Source organism: Mya arenaria, chromosome 7 (assembly GCF_026914265.1).
Source record: "Mya arenaria isolate MELC-2E11 chromosome 7, ASM2691426v1".
In the NCBI taxonomy this organism is placed as follows: domain Eukaryota; kingdom Metazoa; phylum Mollusca; class Bivalvia; order Myida; family Myidae; genus Mya; species Mya arenaria.
This window is the reverse complement of record NC_069128.1, coordinates 63,793,016-63,815,246: the sequence shown is the minus strand read 5'-3', so window position 1 is coordinate 63,815,246 and position 22,231 is coordinate 63,793,016. Positions and strand designations below refer to the sequence as shown.

Genomic DNA, 22,231 nt, shown 5'->3' with positions numbered 1-22,231 from the left:
TAGTAAAATCCTTCGACCCCCCCCCATACACACACATATATCAAAGTATAGAGCCTTTATATAACTCTATAAAATATATAAAAGATAGCATATTTCGCCCCCTCTCATGCTGAACTCCTGGATCCACCCCAGCTGTGCAGCTTCGTTCATTTACAACAAACTGTATCGTAAGTTATGAAAAGGCAACTGTCATCGCTAGAGGGTTCTTGGAGTGGAGGAGAGGACACAGGTCATATGTTACGTCGTCCCCCGGCAAGTCGGCCTCCTCTTATGTTAAAGGCCTAGTTTAAGGAATGTTTGGCATGATAATCCCCTGCTGTGCATCTCCTGCTAATTGCACTGGTGTCACAGTAGGGGCCAATTTCCTGTGTATTCGTTTATTGGCTTAGGGCCATTCAGGGACCATTTTTATAATAAAACTTCAAAAACTGCACATCAGGGTACTCAGATCGGATATCTGATAGGAGGGATCAAGGCAAGTAGATTAAGATCAATAAACAGAGGTTGTGTATTATACACAGTTTTTTTTCTTTCTTTTTGTTTGGGGGGAGGGTCACTTAAAAAATGCTTAAACTAGGCCTTTAAAGGGACTCGCTAATCCTTTCGTTAAATGCACTCTTTTTTGTATGACGAAATCAAGTGTGACCAATCATTACTAGCGTGTTAAAACTAAGATACTGACGGCTGAAACCCTTCAACAAATGTTGATAAATGTTCAAATATTGTCTTTCAAGTCCTCGATTTTGAATAGCGTAGGTAACGCTATTTAACAAAGGGCTTAAATGTTAAATTATCCTTATGTTTGTTTATGAGTCCTTGTGAGAGTATGGTTTTGTTGTCAGTTTTCATTTTTTTTCCTTGACTGTACCGGCGTTGGTTTAGCTTCCCACTAAAACCAAATTTTTTTTTCATTTTTATTTTACCTTAATTGTTTTTTTCTGCAATTTCGGTATCGGAGTTAAATAGTCATAATATATGAAGTGATTACAGATGCATTACTGTGAAAATAATAATGTGCCAAAACATGGGCTAGTCCCTTTAAATCCTCGATCCACCCCAGGTTATCTTTAAAAAAAGCATGATATATCGTTCAAAGGTTTATTTATGTACAAATCAAACAAATACCGACATACTTAATCCCCTGAATAACAAACAAATAAAAGTAATAAATGACGTACATGTTGTTCTTGACCTACGAAATGTACAAACAGCGAAATCAACTATGTTGACATAGAAACAATGAAATGTGTAGTCTTTACTACGTCGACAAAAACTGAAATATGTTGAAAAGATTAACATTATGTAATGATTCATGATTTTAATACATAATATTCTGCATGTGGTCCCAACTTCAAACAAGTGATAACGTTCACCAGGACACTTTCGACATAGAATAATAGTTTATTACAATCTTTCGATCGGAATGAGGTTTTCTTTCGGAGCCTCAACCGCGGGTGGCGCCGGCGCCTCAATTTGCAGCACCCCGTCCTTGGAGAGGGTGGATTTTAGGCCTTTTGGATCAACGTTTTTTGGAAGCGTGTAGTTTCGTGTAAACTCCATGTGAACTTTCTTGCCTGGGCGGTCTTCCTCGTGTTTCGCGTGCACGTTCAGGACGTTTCCGGTGGTCTTAACTGTGATTTCTTCCGGTTTGAACTTGTCGCAGTTGAAACGGAGCGACAACTTCCGGTTCCCCTCCGGGTCCGTGACGAACGGTTGTGCGACCTGGAGCTCCGGAACTTGAGCGTCTAGGTCATGCAGCTCACGACGGATGCGGTCCAATTCTCGGTCAAATCGGCTCACGGAATCGTCGAATCTGAAATAAAATAAGTGGAATGTTGAGAAACACTGAACAGAATCAACATATCACTTAATTATTCTTATAAAATTCGCCTTATACATAGGCCAGGCGACAAATTATTTTTGATAAAATGCATCATTGATCTAAGGCAAACCATGCATATGCAGTTTGAAAAATAAAATATATTTATAAGGCTGGACATTTATTTCACCTTTCGTTAACACAACTTTAATTCACAATTACATATTTTTCCAATTAAGTTTCACAAAAATAAAAAATTGTTAGACAAAAGTGATGAATTCATGAAATGAAAATATAAAGGCTTACCTCATGGCCCTCCAATCATCATCAAACAAATGCATCCACTTGGAATACAGGTCCCTCTGGCGATCAAAGTAGTCGATATCCCGCGTTAACAACGGCACAATTGACCATGACATGATTGCTGTTTAAAGTTGATACTATTTTCTGTTTAACTTACTGTCAGTCGTTTTTTTAATGATAATCAAGTGAAACGTCGTTGTTTATAAAGCAAATGCAAATATTCTGGAAATCAATCCCGTGACTAGTCTCCGGAGCTCCGGATTTTTCTCGAACATGCCCGTTGTATTTTCGGCCATTTCCGTACTATACGGACATTACCAAAAGCATAATTCGGTATACTCCGTAATGAAGGAGAATATTCGGGAGCTCTCGTGAAATTTCTTTAGACTGGTTACCGACAAGATAAGAAATAGAAATCAATAAATAACTATTTAGAATATAATTATTTATTTTGTTTAATTTTCACAGTGACGCTGTGTTTACAGAAATTTATCTCCAGGAATGCTTTCATAGTTTTTAATTCTCAGGTGCTGCAACAGCCTGCAAATCAGTGAAAAACAACAACAATAAAGTGGTTTAACAGTTCGATCAGTTGTAATTTATATACCGTTTGTGACCTTAACCTATACACGCCAAAAATTATGAATTCTAGTACATATCTCATGTCAATTTCTACCTTTTCTGTGTAATTTATGCCGCAACTCTATATAGATCGTCTCCAATTTGTTAATATGTTGCTATCTATAGGTGCTCCGGATCGAAGCTAAATACTCCAAATTTGGGCTCACCAATGTGAAATAAGTTGCTATCCTCATATGATGTGGGCGTTCCTCGTGATCCTTAAATCGCCTTCAATCAACTTTCAGGTAATTCTCCACAATCTGGGTCTCGCTGGAAGATATAGCTACTAAACTCCGGGCTACTTCTATGACCAAATTGCGTAATAAAATTTTCTAGCATGACCATGATCATGTCCGGGCTGCAAGCTTTCTTCGGCTTCAGAAGTTTTCCGACTTCTGCCTCAATGGTCCTTTTCTCTGAAAATGCTGGATATCAGCGTCTCCCTATGATGGATGCTGTATGTTCTGAACATCCCCACGAGTGAAGACCGTTGCATAGTATCTTTTCCATACATTGCATGGCGTCATCGTGTATTTTCGTGTTCTTCAATGACTCATCCATTGTTGTCCTTCTCGTTGGAGTCAGGCGAACGTATGACCCAACTGTGTTATTAAAATAGTCAAGTGTGATCCGATTTGGTAGACGTCAACCTCAGAGGAAAGGATACTTTCAAATCTAGCCATTCGGAGATCACTGCCTTTGGCGATATGTTACGTTTGATACAGCATTGTTTAGGTAGATGATTTGTACCCATACACAAATTAAACAGTCTACAGAGGATTACAAAATTTGTGAGTAATGTTTGATGAACTCATTTAAATGCTACAGTATACAGCATTGAACATGAGTTGTTATATGTACTGTAGATAGATGTAGAAATATCGCGTCTTCTTGCGTATAGTTGACTGTAACCGTGAATATGCATTTTTTACGGACATTTTTCTCTCTAGTAACCGCTTCCGTAACTACAAGGGACGCAACTTGCAAAACCTGTCAAAATATTGTTTTATGTTCTTCGTTGTCTGTCTGCTAATTACGACTTACAGCAATGTTCATCAGATAACTGAAGGAGTGGTGCTTTTGTAAGTATAGGATTAGTTTATCTGAATCGATAATTCTCGAATTTTGACAATTGTTCACACTTTCTGGAGCAGACACTTACAATTGTAAACATTTTGTAATTTTATTGAACTTAATGAACTTCTGAAATTGTTTCAAACTTTAAGTTAAACTCTAGAATTGGTCATTCTTCTACGTATGTAAAAATCGTGGACAGACATCTGTTTGGTGGGTAACAGCATCTGATCATTGTCATGATTTTGTCTTTTTAGGATTCATAGGTCCCAATCCTGAGAATTTTATAAAAGGATGATGATTAAAAATACACTCACACAAAATGAAGTGTAGTTCATATATTTTTAAATATAACATCTTTTTTAAGGGTCGGTGGAATTATCGAAAATCGGAAAACCCCTTAAATTTTCATAAGTATAATAGAGTATGCGAGGTGGTTTGTATGCTGGGATTTAATACTTCATTGTGTTTGTGGGTTGTATGCTGTAGTTGTTGGTGGTTGGAGAGGGGTGGGGAAGTTCGAGGAATGGGGTAGGGGTGGCCAAATCAGAGAAAGCCCTTTAATTTTCATAAGTACATACAATAGAGTATGCGAGGTGGTTTGTACGCTGGGGTTTTATACTGCATTGTGTTTTCATTTGTTGTATGTCGTGGTTGTGGGTGGTTGAAGAGGGTTGGGGAAGTCAGAGGAGGGGGGGATGGCTTAAACCCGGAAACCTCTTTAATTTCCACAAGTACATACAATTGAGTACGCGAGCTGGTTTGTACACCGGAGTTAAACACTGCGTTGTGTTTTCGTGGGTTATATGTTGTGAGTGTGTTCTTTATAAATTGTAGCTCGTATATGATGATATGTGTGAAATGAACTGATAATTGTGTTTTGTAAATCCAAAAACATCAATTTATTTTTCATTTATAATTCATTTATTTAATATGTTTATGACGGAAATTCCATGTTCTATTGTTAGACATTATTTGTCATCTGCAGTGGATCATTCAAGCGATGTGATATAAAATATGATTTCACTGTATGAATTGATAACTTATTCACTGATAAAAGTGTATAGATAAAATCTGTAAAGTATATAATAAAAAAATATAAATACATAGTTTTCATTAATTTTAAGATCAGGTATTTTGAAAATGAATAGCATGCTTTCAAAATGTCTTGTTTCAGTTGACACTATGTAGAGGACTGTTGGACATCAATTCATTACACAGAATTGTTTTTAAACCAAGATGGAAAGAAATGTTGGGTAAGAATTGCCTTAAATAGTACTAGTACTCAGTCATTGCTCAAAAACAATGTGCAATTTCCATGAAGGGCTTGCTCTACTACGTTCTTACAGCAGAAATGCAGTAATAGTTCTTAAAAAGGTGTAATTGACAACATATGTTTGTATTAAAGAATAGCTGATCTTTGCAACATCGTATATCATTGGTTAAATGAAGATGCCCTAATCAAATGGTATTGCAATATTGAAATAAAAACAACATAACATCCTTTCCGAAAAGACGAAAAAACAAAAATTATGACTTCATTGTTGTGTTGTGTTTATGGCAGCTGGAAAATGCAATATAAAGTTTAATCTATACAATGGATTAGGTGAATGTAAATATAACAACCTGCTCCACATACTTAAATGCAATGTTGATGCTAAAACTGGCCAGGTTGCAAAAATATTTCATACTTCAATTTGTCAAATTAGCTTACTTCTATTATTATGTCCACTTGTATTGGTATATTTCAGGGCCCGTCTTCAGTCAATGTTCCAGCAGCTGGAAAAGCTGGGAGGAAAGGCAGCCAAAAACCAGTCAGGCGAAGATCTCCAGCAGATGAGATACGTTACATGCAAAATCTTCCAAATCATTGCCACTCAGGGTAAAAAACTGTCTTTTCTCTAGTTTAAAGCTGATCTGTACAGATTTTGTGAAAGTCTTGGTGTCATTCTTGTTTTAAACAGTGTGCAAAAACCTTGGCCAGAGCTCAAATTTTCAAGATATTTAAATTAAACTGTTCATGTTACTAGTGGCAATATGAACATGTAACAAGGCCCATAATTCTGGCTTTAATAATTGTTGAGTGATGCCCCTTTTTGACAACTGGAAAAACACATTAACAAAATGGAAGACTAGTCCAGAATTGACATCATATTGTTGTGCTCTTTTTCATTTTTTAACATCTGGTTTCATTTTTTGTTTCAATATTAGGAAAAAAACTAATTTGCAAAGAATCTATCCATTCAAAGTTTTCCAAACTAGGTGTTTATGTTTTATATTTTACACCTCAACCTTCATTCTTTAATTGAAAGGCCTTTCAGCAATTTCGAATATTTTCCAATGAAGGCAACATCTTCGGATATATTGGGATCATAAGTCATCGCATATTAATATAAATTGAAAATTGTTTGTGTTGTTATTGTTTGTTTTGTGTCAGCAGGACACCAAAATCTTTAATCATCATGTCGAAAAGTGTTACTTTATGAATAGTTGAATGAATCAATTGTTGTCATAAGCATTTCAGTTTTATGCTAAAATGGGTTTTATCGTATCAACTATGAAGTGATAAGATTTTCCGTGCTTTGGGCATGTTACTATGATGTCATATAATAAACTGTTTCCCGGTTAAAGTCATGTCGATCTATTTACAGGATGGGTGATAAAAAATTACTGTAAGGTTTTCTTAAAAGAAATTAAGTATTTTTTTAACAATTCTGGAGAGAGAAAAATGAGCTACTGTTGTAAATATAAGCAATGAATTGCAAGATTGATGTCATTATTTGTTCTATTAGCACAGTTGGGCTGGTTAAAGTATGCATGGACTCCCCACACACTTTAACCAGCCCTACTGCATTCATATACTGATGGTGACGTAAATCACGCAATTCATTCCATAATAACATGCATATCTTATCTAAGTTCAGAAAGAGTTTGTGTTACTTTCAGTCTTATAACAAGATTTTTTATTTATTTTTTTCGAAATATGAATACTGTGAAATCATTAATGTTCGTGGGCATGAAATTTCGTGGTTTGCCGAAAAGAAACAATTTCGTGGGTACTTGAATTCGTGGATTTTCATTATTGAAAAAAAAATTTGAAGATGCGATCGTCCTAGATCGTCTGCATAATATCCACGCGCTGGCCCGTTATTTCCGTCTTCTACGTCACTCGGTTTATGACACTCGCTAATGTGGTATGACATGCCAATTAGTGCATATACCCATGTCACTTATCGATTTAATTGGGAATAAAGGTAATAAAAGAAGATGTACCCTGATCATAAATACAGATAGGGGAAGCCATTGAATGCCAATTAAGAATTTTGCAAACTGTGAAAACACCGAAAAGGTGCGTATATTGTCACGTTCGGTGCTTATTAACCTTCAATGTACTAGTAATCGATTAATTATTTCATTAAATAAAAAAATCGAGTATGGACACTCATCACGGACATCTTGTAAACTTGGAGATTTTCATTAACAGCACACGTTTAACCACGTGCTTATAACTGTCATTTGCTGCATAAAACACATTTAATTCATTTGGTTCATTATTTGTTAAAGGCAGTTATAATATAGTAACAGAATAATGATCGTAAGTTATACAGTGAGACAGGTTTTAACACTGTATACTGCGACCTCTGTAAATAATATACTAGAGTATGTACGTAACAAGGCAATTGAAAAAGTGAATAAAGGGTTTATATTTCGTGGGATCTTGAATTCGTGGATCACCCAACCCACGAAAACCACGAACATTAATGCCCCACGAACATTAATGATTTCACAGTAAACAAAGCCTTATGATACACTGACATTATTGCAGAAAAGATTCACAGGGATTCTGTATTGAAGAACCAAGCCCAGCTTGACCTGCTTTTACAGACACTGAAGGTAATTATTGACTAAATCTAGTGTAATGTTTCTTTTGATTGCCTTTTCTTATTCGCTTGTCTGATTTTTGAAAAAGATGACCAGTTATTGGCGTCTCTTGATTGTTGTCGGCGTTGATGGAGGCATTGGTTAAGTTTTACATGGAAACTATCAAAGCTATCACTTTGAAACTTTTGGAACTTGTTAATCTAATACCCTTCTTCACATTGTACCCAATAGATGTTGAGTCTCACCAGATTTTTGAGTCACACATTTGGAAGGGTAGGGCTGGGTGGGGGATAATTTAGTATTTTTGGACTTTGTAATTTTTAGCAAGTCTGATTTTTCAAAATTTGTGCTTGGGTCACTTACATGCAAAATATCAAAGTTATCACTTTCAAACTTTGGAATACCTGTTTACTATCAAATGTACCGTAATAAATGAAGTAAATAAACTGTAAAGAGATAAACTCAGACGAGCGTTCAGCACCCGCAGGCGATGCTCTTGTTCATATGCTTTTAATTATACCACAGCATATAAATGTTGACAAACATATGAATGTTTACAGTGCATGATTATTTAGTGGTGATTATGAACATATGTCTGAATATGCATGGATGCATGGTTACTACATAGCTGCTTAATTATTTATTTTGTTATTCACTATTATTATATAGATTATGCCTTACATTATTATGTTTCTTCTTTATTACTTATATAAGTAACAACAGGCCTCTGAACAGTACAAATGTCTACATGTAGTTAAGGCGACAATTAATTAATTGCTAGGTTTTCATCCCCGCCCACCCCTCCTTTCTACCACCCCTTAAATTTTATTGACTTTATGAAAATGTTCAATTAGGGTCTGTATTTACGTAACAGCCCAGTACTGTCTAGTCATACCTACGGTGTCGATATATAACATTGACATGTAAAAAGGAGAATTGTTATGATTTTGTTTGTGGTTCATCTAGAAACACATGTTTATGGTCCCTTTTGCAATAAGAAAGAGCATGATAACATATATATTTAATGGTGAAACAGTCAAATAAGGAAACTAAAAAATAAAAATTCATGCTCTGTCTCTATAAAGAAAAAAATAGATGAAGATCTAACAATTAATTTATATTGGACTTAGTGGTCCTTATAAAAAAAAATGACTCCTGATATTATACAGTGACCAACCCATCAGCCCACAAACATTGAATTGACCTCAGCTATCAGGTCTTTTTTTCCATTCTTTGTCATAGCCGATACCACTACTTCCCCAAGGGCTGGAGCATGTGTTTTTCCCCCAAAATAGCCTTTGAAATTCCCCATTTTAATAATGTATTTTTATGCCCCCTTTTGAAAAAAGTGGGGTATATTGTTTTGCACATGTCGGTCGGTCGGTTGGTCTGTCTGTCGGTCGGTCGGAATACCAAATGGTTTCCGATCAATAACTTGAGAACGCTTTGACCGAGGGACCTCATACTTGGTATGTGTATTGGTCATCACCAGCAGATGAACCCTATTGATTTTGAGGTCAGTGGGTCAAAGGTCAAGGTCAGTGTGACCTTTACATGAAAAACGGTTTCCGATCAATAACTTGAGAACGCTTTGACCCAGGGACCTCATACTTGGTAGGTGTATTGGTCATGACCAGCAGATGAACCCTATTGATTTTGAGGTCAGTGGGTCAAAGGTCAAGGTCAGTGTGACCTTAACATGAAAAACGGTTTCCGATCAATAACTTGAGAACGCTTTGACCCAGGGACCTCATACTAGGTAGGCTTATTGGTCATGACCAGCAGATGAACCCTATTGATTTTGAGGTCAGTGGGTCAAAGGTCAAGGTCAGTGTGACTGTAAGCTGAAAAAAGGTTTTCTGATTGTCCATATTTTTTTTGTATAATGAAAATCTCACATTTCATTAAATGATAATGAGTTATTTTTATTTTATTGATATTTTACCCCATTTGTTCCCAAAATGTTTAAACAAGTCCCTCAAAACTGAAAAAAACAACTCCCCCCCCCCCCCATCCACCACCACCACCAAAATAGGCTAGGGTGTCTTCCCATATCTGGTAATAAAGCCCTAGGTGTTCAATGTTTGTAGGCTGACTGGTCAGTCACAATAATGCATAAATGTCCTTAGTGGTCTGTACTATATTATAATAAATGTGAGTAGATTATAATGATTTTCTCAAATATGCATGTGTGTTCTATCTACGTGTAACTGTCAGTCTGTATTTCAAGTTTAAGGCATACAGGTATTATGATAGAAGTGCATTAGATATTCTACAGGTAAGATTATATTGTGACATGTTGGCAGCTATTTGTTATATATTTGTACATGTACATTATAGTGGCATATCCGAGGTCTAGGTCTAAGTCACATGGTATCAATCCAGGGGACTCATGTTCGTTCCTGACATATTCATTATGTATTTGTGCATGTAAACCATAGTGGCAGATCTGAGGTCTAGTTGTAAGTCACATGATGTAAATCCAGGGGTCACATGTTTGTTACCGATATATTAGTTATGTATGAGTACGTTTTCCCTGCCTCACTGCTGAAAATTCTAAGCGTCTTCCAGGAGAGTTGTAATTGGGGGTCGTGTCCTGTATGGCAGTGCTGTACTCTGGTGCACCAGAGTAGCTCTAACCAGAGTTACATTCTGTGTACTATGGCCCTCAACCTAACAAGACAGATACACTGGGGCTGACATCAATGGGTGGTCTGTTGGCGTTGTAATATAAAGTATACACACACATATAGATCATAGCTTGGATCAGAGTGGCATTGTCAAATATATTATTTAGTAAATGTTGTAAGACCAAATGAATATAATGTTGTGGCTACAGTGACCCAAAGTTACTTTATTTTTATGGCCTTATAATTTTTATTGCTTAAACTATTATTAATCATTATCTGAAGGAGAAACTGTGTGCTAGTCAATGGCCATATTCCGTAACAGCCCGAGTCTGAATTTCAGATTCAATACTCAAATGTTCAAATCTTTTTTTATTGCAAATTTGCTGCAGCTTTATTACTACAAAAAAAAATCCATGAGAGTAATATAAATTATTCTCAGAAACTTTTTATTATTCTTGATGTTAATGATATGGGTTGAGTAGAAAAAAATAACAAAATTATACTAACTTTCGTGTACAGCATTCAGGGCCCTTCAACCCTTCTTTGCCTTAGACAATATCTGGCTACTTTTCCAAGGGCCAGACCCTTATATCACAGTGATATACTTACTGTGATATTGATATTTTTACTTCATTTGTAAAAATAAATTGTCCAAATTGTTTGAAGAAGTACTCATGAGAATTTTCCCCCAAAACTGAAAAAAACGTCTTTTCTAACAAAAAGGGCTAGGGTGTCTTTCCCGTAATTGATAAAAAGCCCCTGGTATGATCAATGTTTTCTCTAAGTATGCTGATGAAAATGTTTTCGTTATCAGAATGCATCGGACAGAGCTGTGTTGGTGAACATCATCAACATCTGCAGTGAACTGCTTGGGAAAACACGTGAGTTCAGTTTGCCTTTTCAAAAGTTTGACTCGTAGAAAGAACATAAGCTTGGCCGAAGATATAGTTGTAATATTTTAAGATATCATCTGGAAACAATATATAAGGAGGTGGTTTACATGTTATGGATGTGTTATTGTCACATTGGATGATATTGATAAGCGCTCACACCAACATGCAATTAAATTTGTCATCCTAGTGTAAGAACTTAATAACTAAACATAGAAATAATAGTTCTTGTGTTAAGGTGAAGAAATGTTCATTTAAATTTTAATGTATATTGATTAACCAAAAATTAGAAAAAAATTATAGCCAGTAACATCATATTGATCAATCTATTTCAGAGGTTGGTAAGAAGGCGAGTGCATTTGTGAGCGTGAATGCGACCAACATTGTGTTCCAGACCCTGGTACAGGAGGCTGAAGACAACTCGCCCTCGGAGGAATTCATGTTCACATGTCATCAGGTGCTTGCTAGAATTGGACAGAAAGGTAAATAATCAAGGCAATCATCAAGGGGGCTGGCATATGATTATAGTTTCTGACAGCTCTTCCTAAATCCAGGCGTATTAGTAATTGAATAATCCATTGAACTGCATGGCACTTCAGGAGCCTTTATCACAAACTGTGACAGCTCTTGTTAACAAGGGTTTGAATAAAACTCAGGTTATTTTTTAGTATTTCTTTACCAAATTGACCTAGTCAACCTGACCTCTTCATAAATTCACAGATAAAATATTTTCTTATTTTATCTTTGGAATTTTTTTTTCCATTCATTAAAATAAAATATGTTATAAACAGAAAACATTGTCATTGATATATATTTAACTTGTTGACAGCTTATGAACTGATTCAATAGCTCAGTTGGTAGCATGTTTCTTAATATCAATTAAAAAATTGTATACCACTTCGCAACATGTGAATATAGAAATAGATATGCTTTTAAACTGATATCAAATAATTGGATGGAGTAAATCATCACAAAACTTAAACTGGTAACAAAAATGATTGAGAATGCTGTAGTCACCTTCTAATATATTCCTGCATAATGGTCAGGATCAGGTTAATATTGTCAGGCAATTATTACGGTTTTTGACTTGCATCAAAATTGACTTTGAAATACTACTTAGTCCAAACTTGTCTTTTATAATGGCACCTTTATATTAACTGCTGCAAATGCATCCAAGTTTAATATTGAGACATTTAAAATATATAATAAATATGTAATTTACTAAAACAGCAACAAAGATTATCATTAAAAGATGAGTAAACTTATATACTGCTGCAGTACACAATATTTAAATTTTACCATTCTTTGTAGGTATGATGTTAAGCATTTTAATAGATTATACATATTCACTGTACAATGCATTTTTCAGACCGAAAGTTTGCGTTAAAGGCCAGATTGAACCGAGCCCTGCTGGTGACCTTGACATTGATCAAGAACAACCTGACCAATTTCCGTAACCTCCAGGTTCTACTGCCGGTCTTCAAGCTCTATACCAACAACAGTAAGTTCTTACAAGTTCGTGTATATCTCTATGAAATGTTATAAATGCCAGGTATTTGTTATTTAAAAATATAATTTTTATTATTGTATATTTCAATAAAAGATTAAACGCAACTAGATCCTGCAAATACTCAGTAGACATTAAGTCAATGGAAAAATATTTTGGGATCAGCAGGTACAAATGCTTACCAGGGACGGATCTCTTGGAACTACTTACTTCTGTTATAACGCAATCAAACTTAGCTCACTATTTTTGTTCTTCTATAATTTTGATAGAATTACTTTTTTTGGAAGTTTTCTGATTATATTGAAGTTATATGCCTGCTAATCACGAAAAAACTAAGTAACATTTATCCAAAACAGGTTAAAGTAAATTATTTTGCTGAACAAAATAGGCTACTTAAGTATGTTAAGCTTAAGAAATTTCGAGAACTCTGGGGCAGGGGTTCAGTGGGATTGATAGCATTTCACATCAGATTTTTGTATAGTTGTTAAGATCATTTTTTGCTTGGATATTTGTTTGAAATGAATATATAATTGGAATTTGGGAGCAATTTCAAAAGGGGTCCAAGCAATTTTCCCTGCTTTGGACAAACATTTTACCTGTGCAGGGCTTGTTGTAATTTTAGACATAAGACAGTTGAAATGCTATGTGTATGAGACTGAAAAGTCATTGTATGTTCTCATTGTTTTCTCACACTGTTTCAGGTGTGAACTCATCTTATCTGGGAAAACATAACACAATTCCACCAATTTGCAAGGTTGTCCTGCAGTGTAACAGGAAGCATGCCTCCGTCCTGAAATATGGTCTAGACATTCTCAACAACCTCACCAAGTCACGTAAGTATTGACTGATGGACTTATGTATGATATGCAGTGTAATTGGGTATACACAATCATATGTGCTCATTTGTACACAGGAAACATGCCTCCATGCCTTACCAAGTCCCGTAAGTGTTAACTAAAGTATTCTTGTATATTGTAACTTGATAAGTACACAAAATAATATTTAAAGATTTGCTGCACTGTTAAATAAAACATGTATCAATTCTCTAACACAGCCTAGATAATTTTAACAGCCTGCTTACCAAGTGCTGTAAGTAGGGTAAAATCTTGATTTACAAAGCACAACCCTACCTATCATAAGGTGTTCTGCTGGGTAAAAAAAACTTGCTTCTGTGGTCCATACTCAAATAATGGGCTTGACATTATGCAATTATCTGTGTTTTTATACAGGTTCACTTTATTTCTGCAATAGCAAAGGATTTTAAATGCTTAAATTAGAGTTGTGTTCAGGTGTTCTTAAGTTCAGGATTAATTTAGAGTTTTTAGATTCAGACCTTTGCACAGTTGTAAAGATTTGCATTAAAAAACAGAAGGTAAAAGAAAAAGACTTGAATTAATATAGATGACTCTGGAAACAATTTCAAAACAGATGTAGCCCTTTAGCTTTGGGCATGAATCCCTTATACTTTAACAGAGCTCGGGCTATCTTTTAGGATTGACAGTTATCAGTTGTAAAACCCGTGTATCATTTTGAGAAACTGCATGATAGTATTACTGGTTTGGAATAAGCAAAACTTTCCTAATGTTTTATTGGATTATGTTTTACAACAGAAGGTAACTACTGAAAAAGAGTTTGTCACAGTTTTTATCTTATATCATGTTGACATCAATTGTGTCTTGTTCGGGTGAAATTGCTGCCTGGACTATATACGGTATAGGAGGGTACCCCAAGTATGTGCCCCATATTTTGATTCTCTACAGCCACTGGCATCACCCTGACACCAAACATTGCCACATCTCTTATCATGATAACAGTAACTACATGGTTCTATTCTTTCAGGCAATAATGCTGCCCGTACTATAGGTGGGGAGTATGTGCCCCATATTCTGATCCTTTACAACGACTGGCATCACGCTGACACCAAACATCGACATGTCTCTGTCAACATTACATTGTTATTACATGGTTCTATACTTGCAGGCAACAACGCTGCCCGAACTATAGGAGGCGAGTATGTGCCCCATATTCTTATCCTGTACAACGACTGGCATCACGCTGACACCAAACATCGACATGTGTCTATCAGGAAAGGGCTGCTCAACATCCTCAAGAACATCACAAACCTACGTATGTGTTTGAGTTAAATTTCATGGAAGACTGGGTATTTGATTAAGGTATGCTGTGTACAAAGATGTGAATATTGGATGTGTACATAGATGTGAATATTGGATGTGTACAAAAAGATGTGAATATTGGATGCTGGGTGACACCTTACTTTTTTGGAATAATTAGAAAATATGATTATAAAGTGAAATGTTTATGCTTTAATTTTACTAGAACAAATATTACAGATTCCCTTTTTGACCATAAAAGACAAAAATTGACAAACACATTCGGTCATTTCTTAAAAAAAAATGTTGGGTGTTGGGGGATTAGGGTCGACAGGCCCTATTGAGATTTCAAATTTTTAGAAGCCCTTGTTTGGGACATAGAGACAACTTGTCGCATGCAAGACCCACATCCTTACCTTTTATTTCATCCATCCTTACCTTTTATTTCATCCATCCTCTACACTTGAGGCTAATCATCACGAGGTCTAAATGTTAACTTATTAGTAATTGCATAATCCATTGAACTGGGAGGCATTAATTCACAATGATCAACAAAAATCAACAAAGTTTCTTCTGTGTTTTCACCAGGCTCTGGTCGTAGGACCCTTGTTGATGCAGGTGGTATCCGTATACTCTATGAGAGTGCCCAGGATGTTATCGAGTGTCGTGAAATGGAAAACCTCATTCTCCTTGCCAGTGTCATCATGCGTAAATGCTGCCCTCGAAACAAACTGCCTGTGTCACGGTTCAACAGTGTGGTCACCTTTGAAAGACCGGAGTCTGAACTATATCCAGTGGAAGGAGCTGAATTAGGTACAGTATTGCGATGATAACAAAGTAAATACATGTAGATTGCATTATTTTCACGAGGTATTTTTTCCAATTGTTTGGTTTTAGGCAATTTCAGGAGGTTAACGAAATTTCATATCAGTATTTGCTCATCAGAATGTGACAGTAACTGAAATAAAAATATCGTTTTAAAATACCCACCTGATCGTTTTAGAAAATAAATAACGTATATTATACCTTTGTGAAATTAAAATATTTTACGGTTTTCTTTAGTAAAGCTTCAGAGCTGAGGGTAGAAGTTTTTGTCATTGCTTATCAGAGCCTCATCGTCATTGTCAGGGTCATAAATGTTGCTGTTTCAAAACTTTATTAATAACCAAAAGCACTATATATAATATAAAACTAGATATGTTAAGTTGGATGATGCATTTCTTGCATATGGGACAAATGTATCTTGAAATCTGAACAGTGCTGTAAAAATCGTTACTGGCATTTGCCCGTATGTTTTTCCATCTGCACCAGAAACACGTGAAAGATACTTATAATTATTGTGCTTTCTTTCTTGCCAAAATAATTTCTTGTTCCTTGATTAGGTTAGAAAAATAAACAATGTTATTAATCTGCATGTAGGGTTTTGTTAGTTTAAACTTTATTTATTGTACAACAATTGTGAAGGAAGTTACACTAACTTAATATCAAGTCATTTTCGTTGGCACGATGTTGCACATGCATGTGGTCTTGTGATATGGGGGGACCCAAGAAAAAACACTTGTCCACCTTGATGACCACCAGCCAATCTGAAAATCAGACCGGGAATGGAACCAGGGTTGCCTTGGTAAGAAGCAAGTGTGTTAATCATAGCGCTAACCAGAGAACCTTGATTTGTATGGTTTTGTTTACAGTAAGCTATCAACAATCTTGAACATTGAAAGTATGTCAATTCTTGCAGCTTCAGAGCCCAATAGCAGCCAGTCTATGCTGGATGGTGGTGATAGTGACAACAGCTCCTTGGAAGATGATGATGACATTGACAGCGATGATGAACGTTTCAAAAATGAGGTGGATGAGGTAATAGAGTTAATTTGGGAAATTTGCAGTACCAGACTTGCTATTTGTTTGTTTTTATCTTTTTATAACAGTTCAGAAACTGCCCCACTATTTTTGTAGGAATTTTCTTTAAGAAATTAGTATCAAAACTGAACATTGTTTTATTTATATGAATATCAGTTTGTTTGGCGGTAATCAACTTTGGCAAGTAGATCTGTTTCAGAAACACTGGGGATTCCAAATAGCTAAAATTCATATTTTTATACCTGCCAAAATGTCTGACTTGTCTTCTGTTGTCTTACTTGATCTATTGTCTTTCTGTTTTGATGATTTAAAAATAAATATAAATATATAATTCAGAATGAGGATGAAGGAGGGGACACAACTCCTGAGGCCCACAAACGCTCCCCGGAGGATCTCGCCATGTATAACCACCTGTTCCCTGAGTTGTTCGAGATTGAATTCCAGGAAGAATCAAATAGCGACTCCATTGTCATCCCCACTGGGTCACAGGAAAGCGGGCTTGAAAGGGGTGGCCGCAGGAGTAGCGAAAAACTGGCCACGAGAGCTGGCGTCATTTACCCGCTCAACCCTGACAGTCTGCGCAAGTCTAGCTCTAGTCATACTATCTACCGGATGCAAACTTGTGTCAGTGACTTTAATGATACGTCCGGTTACTCCAGTGGTCGGACTGGTACTACTGGGGGTGGGGTAGATGTAGAGTACTTGGACAGTTATGGTCGCTCAGAATCTACTATCAACATGAAAACTGGTGCTAACGTAATTTCCCTGGACTTTCCCACATCAAACACTCCGTCTAACAAATTGTCTGGTTCTAAAAAAGCTGCAGCTCAAAAATCAAAGAAATCCAAGGGCTCTAAAAAACCTGGCAAAGATAAAAAGCTAAAGAAATCTGTTACGAAAGACAGTTCTGATAACATAGCAAGTTTTACGAACTCTCTGTGTATAACTCCGATACCAAATATCGTAGATCCGGACGAGGAAATTGAACAGAATCTTGTGTATGAGGATGATGATGATGTGTTCGATATGCAACATGATCCTCTGATGTACCAGGAGGTGGCCCGGCTTACCAAGAGTGTTTACAGGTACTTGTTCATTCACTTACATTGTAAGCTATTTGTGTTTTATGATATGATACAGACATAAATTCTTGATGTCGTTAACAATTTTAAGTTTTTATTGCTGTAATAAGTTAAAATGTTTTTATCCAATTGTTATGAAACTTGGTCAGAATACTTGTCTGTAAGTTGTCTTGAACAATTATGAATATTGGCTACCTCAAAAAAACTAGGTCACTAGGTCAAATCTTAGAAGAATTAAAATCCCTGTCATAAATTTAATAGTTTTAATCAGATTTTTATGAAACTTGGTCAGAATACTTGTCTGCATGTTATGTTGTCTTGACCATTATGAATATGGGTTACTTCAGGTCTAAAACTAGGACACTAGGTCAAATCTAATAAAATCCCTGTTTTAAATTCAAGAGTTTTAATCCAGTTGATACGAAACTTGATCAAAGTACTTGTCTGCATGTTGTCTTGAACAATATTGATTGGAGTAACCGTAGTAACCATAGCTGTATGGTATATTCAGGTTTGAAAAGATAGCGTACCCCGACCTGTGTGGGAGTATCTCGCCGTACGGTTTTGAGCCTCTCTACCACAGGAAATTTGGAGTGCAAAGGTGAGCTTTATGAACTTTTTTTTCTTGAAGTAAGTTTTTCTTAATGATTTAACAGTTTGGTTTTGAATAAATAGTTGCTGTTTAACTTTGATCTGTTTTTAAATGGAAATGGAAGCATTGATATATGTGGTGTGAGAGATATTGTTTTATAATCGATAATCAAATCAAAAAGAACAACAAGATCGGAAATTGTAAGTGTATTTCCCTACTAAGTATTGGTATGAAAATACAATTAATGATTTATAGGTTTCAAACTTGGACAAACATATTGTCAGAATGACAAAAATTGAATATTTCTTGTATGAATTATCATAATTGATTATCGCTGTTGTTGGGTCCCTCATGAATGATTATTCGATTGTATTCGATCATCACAAATAACAGATTACATGTACATGCTCATCAATGTATTGCATGTTCAATTAATCTGCGTTTAATTGCTTCATGGAAATGTTATTTATTGAAGTTTAAAACTTCATTATCAACTTTTAGCAGACGGAATGTACAATTGATAATAACAATATAATTGTGTAATTAGCCTTTTGTAGAATTATTTATTGACAAAAAACTCACGATAAAGTGCTTTAACACTAGTTAGATTCGCACACATTTTCTTTAATGCTACATGCATGTTGGTTTTGCAAATAACACAATCACTTCTCTTTAGGGGTGAGAGTGGTTTAGTGGTATAGGTGTCAGCCATTTGCCCAAGAGGTTATGGGTTTGATCCCCACCAGGGGTACTTTCTCACATCCTCTCAAAATTGGACACAAGTACTGGTTTCTACACAGGAAACTAACTCAAGAGTGATTCTATAAGCTATCAGCTTTCGTAACTTTCAAGCTAAAATAAATAAGTATATACTAATCACTTCTCTTATGAATGGTTTGGCAGAGACATTTTAGTTCATTTAAAAAATTGTCATTTTATCTTACTTAACATTCATTGGGAAATACTTAGAATTTCAGCACACTTTGGTTTTCGTTTTGTGAAAAACTGAATATCCTTTTTGTGATGCTTTAAAGGGGCTAGGCACTAGATGGTCCTAAAATCAGCAAATACATTTTTTTCACAAAACAAGCCAAGTTTACTCATTTAAAATAGAGCATAGTGGTTTCCCAGTTTAGAGTGTGTATATTTAGCATGTGAAGGTCACTTGATTAGTACAGATACATATATTGGCGCTTTTCTTAAATTAATTGGGATTTTCCCAAAAAACTGCGAAAGCTGAATGTGTCGTAAGCGATGTGATTCATCAGTTAGATTCAATGCGTTGTTCACGATATTAATTTTTAACAACTTTCTTTTTTTCTTGCAATTGTATCATCTGGTGTCTAGCCCCATTAAAAACAAAATTTGAAAGAAATATTTTAATTTAATTGATGTTTCTGTACCTTCAAGATTGTTAAGGTAAGAACTCAGCCTTTCACAGAGATGTATAGCTATATGTGTGGCGCCATAGACAAATTTAGCTCACTTTTAGAAGTGTTTTTTATATTGTACAGAGATTTTATTTCCTGTGAATATGTGTTGGTTCCTTTTGTTTTGTGTCACATTGTCATTTGTGTATTATTTATAGTATATATAATATTATTCACTGGCCCCAATTTCTCGAAAATTCTTAAGCGGTTTAGCAATATTACTTACATAAATATGATTTTATGAAACAGCAAGTAGTTTGTCTTATTTATCTTTAATATCATTTCCTTTAAAAGCCTCAGCACTTGAGAATATTACACAATTTATACCAAACCAAAATTAGCGAGCTGAGCTTGATCCTGTTAGAAGGGATTCGAGAAATTGGGGCCGATGTTTATTAGAAAATAATTATTACATACAAGAACCTAATGCATATGATTTGTAATGCAAAGAAGAAAATATAACTAACAAGAGTTGTAAATATAAACTGTTATATAAATTTCACAGATGTAGCAAATATTGTTTGTAATTTCTTCTAACATTTGATTTTTTGTTTGAAGATATCTTGGTCTACAAATTATAAAGTTTTAGTAAGAATAAGAGAAGATTGAAGCGTATATTTGGAACTATTCGAAAATAGAAGGATGATATTTCATTGTTTTTTTATTTATAACAGATTGTAAAAACCAAATGTCATAAGATTGCAGGGGTGTCACGATATGCCAAAATGCATAGCAATGTATATTTCAAAACAAAGCAGCAAACAGCGATATGTACCATGGTATATCACACCTCCAACATAACTGACACATCATCATTTGTCCAGGACTGGCCAAACAGTGACCCCATTTTTTTCCATTTTGGGTCACTAATCTTTGTATGGTACAAAAAACCCATCTTTTTTCCAGTTTCAATGAATAATTGAAACATTTCCCAGATAGTGTTGGTGTCTTGATCAATGTTGGGTTGTAGATATATATAATTGTACCATATTATATTGCAATGCAAAGTAACATACCATGATACATACCAAGTTATATTGCTTCATTCAAATGCAAGCTGCAAAAACAAAACATGTGTCATAAATGTTATCATTGTAGTTTTTGAATGGAAACAACAAAAAGTAAACATGTAAAAACAAAAATTGAGGAATATAAGTGACTGCTAGTTATTGGTTGCTTCTTCAACAAGCACGTTTTTTTTAAGTTACAAATTTTACAGTCAGCACTGGATTTGTTTTGTTTTTAAGTCATTCTTTAGTTCAAAGTATTCCCATAGTCTATCCCTGTTGGCTCGAACTCCCAGGGACCCGTGAAAACACCTTTAGCCTCAGAAATTCTAGCCAAGAGGGAATTATTACCTTCAGTAGAAAGAAATCAGTGCTTTACATCCAGACCGAGCAAGCGAGGAAATCGTGCCAAGCCACTTTGAGCCAACAGGGTTTGACTGTATTTCACTTTTAGCGTTTTTTCCAGTGATTTCATATTTCGTTGTTTTTCTTTTCGTGCTGTACAATTTTTCCGTAGCAATGGTCACTGTGTTTGAATATGTTGTCACTGAAAACTTGGTGACATGCAAAGATCAATAATCGCAAATGCCAACATGAACAGAAATAAGATAGAGTTCATTCAAGTTCTTGACTCAATTTTAAAATCAAGCAAACCATGAAAAGACTAAAAATACCAGTACATTGGTTTTGTCCTAGGGGTCATTTTATTTTTCTTACCTCAATAAACTGGTATATCGTGATGCCCCTTTGAGATTATGAGATTGACCAACACATGAAAGTGTATTGTATTTTTCTGTTAGCATTATAAAATATAAATGGTTATCAATTTACATAAAATATTACCTACTTTTAACTATTGTGCATACATGTTACTTTTATGTTTTATATATAGTATTTTTTTCATAGTTTTGCACCATTCTTTATTTTTAAAAACATAATTCATCTTTCATTAAGACTTTCTGTTGTAAACCCTCTTTACATTTTGCAGGTCCAAGGTATTTGAAGACATTGATCGAATGATCCACCCAGAGCTTATCATAGATCGAGACGTATATGACCTTGACCTTATCAAGGCGAAGGCCGGGGTCAACTTTATACCAGATAACTCTGCAGTCTCGAACAGAGATGAATTCAGGTACTGTCCAAGTCACACTTTCGTTTATTATCTATAAAGTTTTGAACAACTTGGTGTAGAGTATTCAAACTTGGTATGCACATTGATAAAGGTCAGTAGATGACCTATTGATTTGGGGTCAATAAGTCCAAGGTGAAGGTGACTTGTACTAGAAAAATGATGAGTTCTCCTGACAGATGGCACATGCAATTCGCAGAATTCTAGTTGATCTAGGTGATGGATCGTTATGTGGATGTAGAAGATTTCTCTCATATAATATATTTGTAAGCTATAATTTGTGATGACAAC

General features: G+C 35.3%; 2 protein-coding genes across 2 annotated transcripts in view; one reads left to right on the top strand and one right to left on the bottom strand.

The window, feature by feature from the left end:
* Positions 1-1,084: 1,084 nt before the first annotated feature.
* On the bottom strand, positions 1,085-2,312 carry LOC128241691 (heat shock protein 27-like). The gene is made up of 2 exons (XM_052958726.1): positions 2,126-2,312; positions 1,085-1,813 (listed from the first exon to the last, which is right to left on the bottom strand). The coding sequence occupies exons 1-2, from the start codon at positions 2,236-2,238 to the stop codon at positions 1,405-1,407; spliced, it is 522 nt and encodes a 173-aa protein (XP_052814686.1). The 5' UTR covers positions 2,239-2,312; the 3' UTR covers positions 1,085-1,404.
* Positions 2,313-3,712: 1,400 nt separating this feature from the next.
* The window catches only part of LOC128240728 (cytosolic carboxypeptidase 1-like), a 33,472-nt gene continuing 14,953 nt past the window's right edge, over positions 3,713-22,231 (top strand). The window contains exons 1-14 of the mRNA XM_052957531.1: positions 3,713-3,825; positions 4,995-5,073; positions 5,569-5,699; positions 7,644-7,711; positions 11,144-11,210; positions 11,555-11,701; positions 12,589-12,720; positions 13,428-13,559; positions 14,707-14,853; positions 15,426-15,650; positions 16,576-16,694; positions 17,034-17,782; positions 18,291-18,380; positions 21,797-21,943. Coding sequence (XP_052813491.1) covers positions 5,057-5,073; positions 5,569-5,699; positions 7,644-7,711; positions 11,144-11,210; positions 11,555-11,701; positions 12,589-12,720; positions 13,428-13,559; positions 14,707-14,853; positions 15,426-15,650; positions 16,576-16,694; positions 17,034-17,782; positions 18,291-18,380; positions 21,797-21,943 — 2,171 coding nt within the window. The 5' untranslated portion in view covers positions 3,713-3,825; positions 4,995-5,056. The remainder of the gene's footprint in view (positions 3,826-4,994; positions 5,074-5,568; positions 5,700-7,643; positions 7,712-11,143; positions 11,211-11,554; positions 11,702-12,588; positions 12,721-13,427; positions 13,560-14,706; positions 14,854-15,425; positions 15,651-16,575; positions 16,695-17,033; positions 17,783-18,290; positions 18,381-21,796; positions 21,944-22,231) is intronic.